The sequence below is a fragment of the Stegastes partitus genome, unplaced genomic scaffold, assembly GCF_000690725.1.
Source record: "Stegastes partitus isolate 25-593 unplaced genomic scaffold, Stegastes_partitus-1.0.2 Scaffold1529, whole genome shotgun sequence".
In the NCBI taxonomy this organism is placed as follows: domain Eukaryota; kingdom Metazoa; phylum Chordata; class Actinopteri; family Pomacentridae; genus Stegastes; species Stegastes partitus.
The window spans coordinates 210,666-215,627 of NW_007579260.1; the positions used below are offsets into that span (position 1 = coordinate 210,666).

The window sequence follows — 4,962 nt, forward strand, 5'->3', positions numbered from 1 at the left end:
ACTGATCAGGTGTCTGACTAGTGCTGATCGATAACTGATCAGGTGTCTGACTAGTGCAGATCGATTACTGATCAGGTGTCTGCAGTCTATGATGATCTAACTCACCATCTTTCGACTGAAGTCTGATGGACCATCTTATGATCTGAAGCTCTGCAGATAAAAACTGATGGAACCCTTTGACCTGCAGCTTCAGGTGGGTTTCTGTGTTGATCAATAATCACGTGATTGATCTGTACGCTCTCCGTCCTGCAGCTAAACTGGTCCCGGTGGGCTACGGCATCAAGAAGCTGCAGATCGGCTGCGTGGTCGAAGACGACAAGGTGACGTGTTTTCCACTGTGGTGTTCCTGTGGACGTGTTGGTGTTTCCAGTGTGTGTGGAGGTGCTGACCTGTGGTTTCCTGTTTCAGGTGGGCACCGACATCCTGGAGGAGCACATCACAGCCTTCGAGGATTTCGTTCAGTCGATGGACGTCGCAGCTTTCAACAAGATCTGAACACAAAGCGTCACATTTAATAAAGCACTTCAACACACACCAAACTGTCTCTGGTTCTCTGATTTCAGCTTTGACCTCCAGGTGGCGCCACAGAAGTAGCCGGGTCTCCTCTGTTGCACTGTTTTTATGAAGTTATCTGTTTCCGTTAGGAGGAGTTTAGAAATATTTTGTTGCTGCGTCAGTGATGTTTTAAAGAAGTCTGATGGAGCAAATCTGAACATAACGGCAGAAAAATAAACTGTTGAAGCAGATCCAGACCTTCAGCACAGTGTCAGTGTGTTGATTTCAATCAGACCTTCTGACTGCTACAGATCAGGTATTACAGGTCGCATCTCGAGCTGTACTTCTGCTGAGTACTTCACATACTGTAGATACTGGTATGTGCTGCTGCAGTTCTCTGTGCGGCCTGGTGGCGGCAGCAGCTCCCCGCTGGTCTGCCACAGATTCAGCAGCAGAAGAAGAATCAGACCGGAAACTAAACAGAGCGGCTGATCAGCGCGCGGCGGAGCAACACTTTAATCTGCGAGGAAACTAAACAACAACAAACAGCTGCAGGTAAACAAACCCGTCATCGAGCTCTACACACCTGCGTGTTCGCCCCGAGCCAGCCAATCAGCTCCTCTGTACGGCCGCGGCGGAGCTAACAGGCTAACAGTGTGCTAGCGGCTAGCCGCATGCTAACAGCGGCCGCAGCGGCGGCGCCACGTCAGCAGCGGCGTCACCATGGTTACGGTTAGTCCGGTTTAACCTGGAGTTAGCTCGGGATTAGCGAGCCGGTTTAAAAACGGGCTATCTGATGCTCGTTAGTTTCAGACAGAATCAGCCAATCACAGCGCAGCGCCGAGCGGCAGCCAATCACAGCGCAGGATGAGCGGCGCTCTGATTGGCCGGTTGTTTGTTTGTACAGGTGGCGTCAGTAAACAGGAATGTTTACCTTAACCAGCTGAGTTTATACTAATCAGGTTCAGTTTAGTCGAGTTAACTTATAGAACTGATTAAATGTAGTTTAGTTCACTTCTTTAATGTTTATTTTAGTCAAGTTTATTCATATATTTACTGTTGAATGTTGTTTTTAATTCATAACTCACGTTTATTTAATTAGACTAATTATGTAATTAATATGTCAGATAATGTTGGATTTAATTGCATTAGTTTTAAAGTATTTAACATAATAAAACTAATGCTGGATGTTTTCGGGTTCATGTGCAGATCAGCTGTCAAAGAGAAGAACGGCTTCATTCATGTAGTTAGTTTTAGTCATGTTCCTATTATGTGTATTGATACTGTTGATTATAGGTGGAAGTCTGTGATCAATAACTTCTGGCTGATTGTTATTCTTCAGGCTCATGGACCCTCCACCTGAACCCCTCACCTGGTTACCGCTGGTTACAGCATGGCGTGCCCTGATTGGACAGACACTTCACTGACTGAACCTCCGCCAGGTGAGTGCTGAGCGTGTTTGTGTCGAGGTTAGACTTCAGATCAGGTGTGTTTTAGGTTCAACGCCACACAAAGGTGCTGTCAAGAACATTTACTGTGTTTAAGCACCGTTTGGTTACAGTCAGGTTCTGTTACAACATTTAATTATTGTTAATTAGCAGAAGAATAAATCTTATTTGTAAGTGCTGACAGCACGACGATTGTTCACAGTTACGGATGTTTGTGTGTTTCAGATCTCCAGTCAGGATGTCAGACTCCTCGGATGAAGGTAAAAACGAACCATTTCAATACTTACTTTATATTTCTCTGACTTACCCTCCTCTCTGTGTTTTCGTCAGATGACCAGAGGAAGGCGGAGCCTACCAGCAGGTGAGTCCACCTGGACAGCGTTCTAAACGCGGAGGGTCCACATCTCTCCACCAACCACACCCAGACCTGATCTTAGAAAATCACTGACCTTCATGTTGTATTTGTTCGTTCACATGATCCGTTATGTTTTCCATTATTAATGATAATAATGGTTTGGTCTCTGCACGGTGTTCTGCTGGAGAACATCAGACAAGAACACTGATCTCTAAAGAACTTTTAGAAAATGAGTTAATTTCCTCTTTTGCTTTAACTGGTGACCAACAGTTAAAGTTTAGCAGCTACGCGAACAGCTCAGTGCTACACCAGCATGAGACAGGTGAGCTCTGGAGGCAGGTGAGCCAGTGATCAGAGTTTGTTCTCTGTCTCACAGGATGTGGGCGGAGTCCCAGCCAGGTCCATCCAGATGTCAGCCCAGCAGACAGGGTTACTGTGGATACTGCAGAGTCCTGTACAGCAGCCTGGACCAGGTACAAACACCTGAATCCCACCTGTAGTCATGTGACCTGAGCTGCTGAGCCAGAAGTAACCCAGTAATGTTTGTCTCAGCACCTGTCCAGTCTTAAACACCTGGATTCGGTCCGGTCATCCTCAAGAGGCTCCAGCACCATCTCCTCAGCCAGCAGCAGAAGCAAACTAACCCTGCTGGAGCGCTTCCTGCAGNACACACCGGTAACACACCTGTAACACACCTGTAACACACCATGGGTAACATGTGCAACCTCAGGAGAGAACAGAAGCTAAAACATTACATCTGCTGTGTTCAACATGCAGCCGACTCGGAGACTGAAGCTGGTTTATGAACAGAGAACGCTGCTGATTTTATTCTGGTTGTTGAAAATAACATTTAAAAAACAGTGAGACATACAGGTCACCTGTCTGTCAGGTGAGTCCGTGATTTACCTGAGGACAGTTGGAGGAGCGAGCCTGACCCATCACTCTTCTTTTATCCTGTGAAATGTTTCTTCTTCTTCAACCCTGCGAGCTGTTTTCCTTCATGTGTTCTCATAAAGAGCAGTGTCATGAAACCTTTGAGAGCAGCTGACTGAAGCTCGGCTCTCTAACATCTCTCAGGTGTGTTCAGGTTCATTCATGCCGGCGGCCAATCAGAGAGCAGCATCCAGTGAGGGCAGGTCATGTGACTGTGTGGCAGGTCTGACTGCATTCTTTGCTGCCTGAACCCAAACACACCTGATTCCACTGAGACGCTGGACGAAGAAGCAGCTTGAGTTTTAGCAGAGACTCAGAAAAATGAACTGGAGCTAAAGTTCCTGTTTGGAGGTTATTGATCACCTCCAGTAATAACGATGACGTCATCCTCCGATCGCCTTTACAGCAGATATTTAGACAAATTGAGGAGTTTAAAACTGTAAAGTCACACCACAGTTTTACCCATCTGAACATCTTATCTCATGATTTAGTTTGTTTTTTCTTATCATGTGGACCTTTTATCATTTCAAAATCTAAATTTCAAACTTTCAACTATTTTGTGGTTTTTTTTTTTACAGTTTATCTTAAACTATTGGAGTTTTTTGGATCAATTTTATTTTTAAGTCATAATTTTGATTTTTAATATCTGAATTCAAGCTTTTTCTTAAATGTTAACAGATGAACTCAATCTAAATGTTTGAGTTTCACTTTAATCTGCACATTTTTATCAGGATTATAGTTTGTAACCAAAATAAAAATAAAACTTTATCTCGAATTATTAATATTTTACTAATTATTTGATTTCTTCTCATATTTTGTGTTTTAACACCTGAATTTAACTTCATCTTAAACTCTTTTCTCCTCAAAACTTTAATTCTGTTGAATTATTTTACATTTTCTCTCAAAATCAGGATTTTAATATTGATGTTTTGTTTTATTTCAAATGGGTTTTATCTCCTAATTAATTTAGTTTTGTTCTGATTTTTACATCGTGTCTCAGAATCTAACTGTGAATGTGTTTGAAGCTGCTGACATCAGGTCCAGTCGCCCTGAGGAGCTCCGCGGCTCTTCTCTGGTGACTCCTGTTGTGTCCCAGACTAGTTTAAATAAAGCTCTTTGATGAAGACCTCCGCCTCCTCCGGGTCAGCGGGCTGAAGGAGGAGCGGTGCCCGCTGAGGAGGAGTCTGTCTCCGGCTATAAAGGCCGCTCCTCCCGCCTCCTCCCTCCTTCTCCTTCCTCCTCCGGCGGCTCCTTCATCATCAAGATGGGCTTCGGCGACCTGAAATCAGCCTCCGGCCTCAAAGTGCTGAACGACTTCATGTCGGAGCGCAGCTACATCGAGGGGTCAGTGCAGCACAACGGTAGAACCCGTAGGGAACAGTAGAACCCGTTCAGAACAGCAGAGCTCCGCCACGGCTCCGTGCCGGTGCCGCCATCTTGGCTCCGCGCTGAGCTAACGTGGCTAACAGTTAGCCGGCAGGCTGCAGGCTGAGCGGAGTTTAAACATTAAAACTCACCGACAGGGAGCCGTAGCGGTTCTGGGACAGGTGAAAGAGCTGCCGGGAGGTTCGGCTTCTGTTCGGCTACTGTTGGGCCTCCGTTGGAGTTTAATTAGTTTATTTTATTTCCGTTTGACATGAAGAAGCTTCTTGCTGTTAGCATGGAGCCACATGGTGCTAACAGGCTAACTCCTCAGGTTGATACGTGTCACATGTCTGAACACAGTCCTGT

The 4,962-nt window shown here is 45.3% G+C and overlaps 3 protein-coding genes across 4 annotated transcripts in view; 2 read left to right on the forward strand and 1 right to left on the reverse strand.

The window, feature by feature from the left end:
- Window positions 1-539, forward strand: part of eef1b2 (eukaryotic translation elongation factor 1 beta 2) — a gene marked incomplete at its 5' end in the record, with an annotated part of 1,577 nt that extends 1,038 nt beyond the window's left edge. Inside the window, 2 exons of the mRNA XM_008300362.1 lie at window positions 253-320; window positions 409-539. Coding sequence (XP_008298584.1) covers window positions 253-320; window positions 409-495 — 155 coding nt within the window. The remainder of the gene's footprint in view (window positions 1-252; window positions 321-408) is intronic.
- arl11 (ADP-ribosylation factor-like 11) overlaps window positions 1-4,956 on the reverse strand; it is an 11,299-nt gene extending 6,343 nt beyond the window's left edge. The window contains exon 1 of one of the 2 annotated variants that reach the window (XM_008300359.1): window positions 4,749-4,956. Coding sequence is in view for 1 of the 2 variants with exons in the window: in XM_008300356.1 (XP_008298578.1) it covers window positions 3,205-3,237 (33 nt within the window). In the remaining variant the exon portion in view is untranslated. Of the gene's footprint in view, window positions 1-3,204; window positions 3,360-4,748 lie in introns of those variants that run through there. The other variant, XM_008300356.1, reaches the window with a different exon arrangement.
- The window catches only part of zdbf2 (zinc finger, DBF-type containing 2), a 9,368-nt gene continuing 8,901 nt past the window's right edge, over window positions 4,496-4,962 (forward strand). Inside the window, exon 1 of the mRNA XM_008300374.1 lies at window positions 4,496-4,592. Within this exon, the coding sequence (XP_008298596.1) occupies window positions 4,496-4,592 (97 nt within the window). The remainder of the gene's footprint in view (window positions 4,593-4,962) is intronic.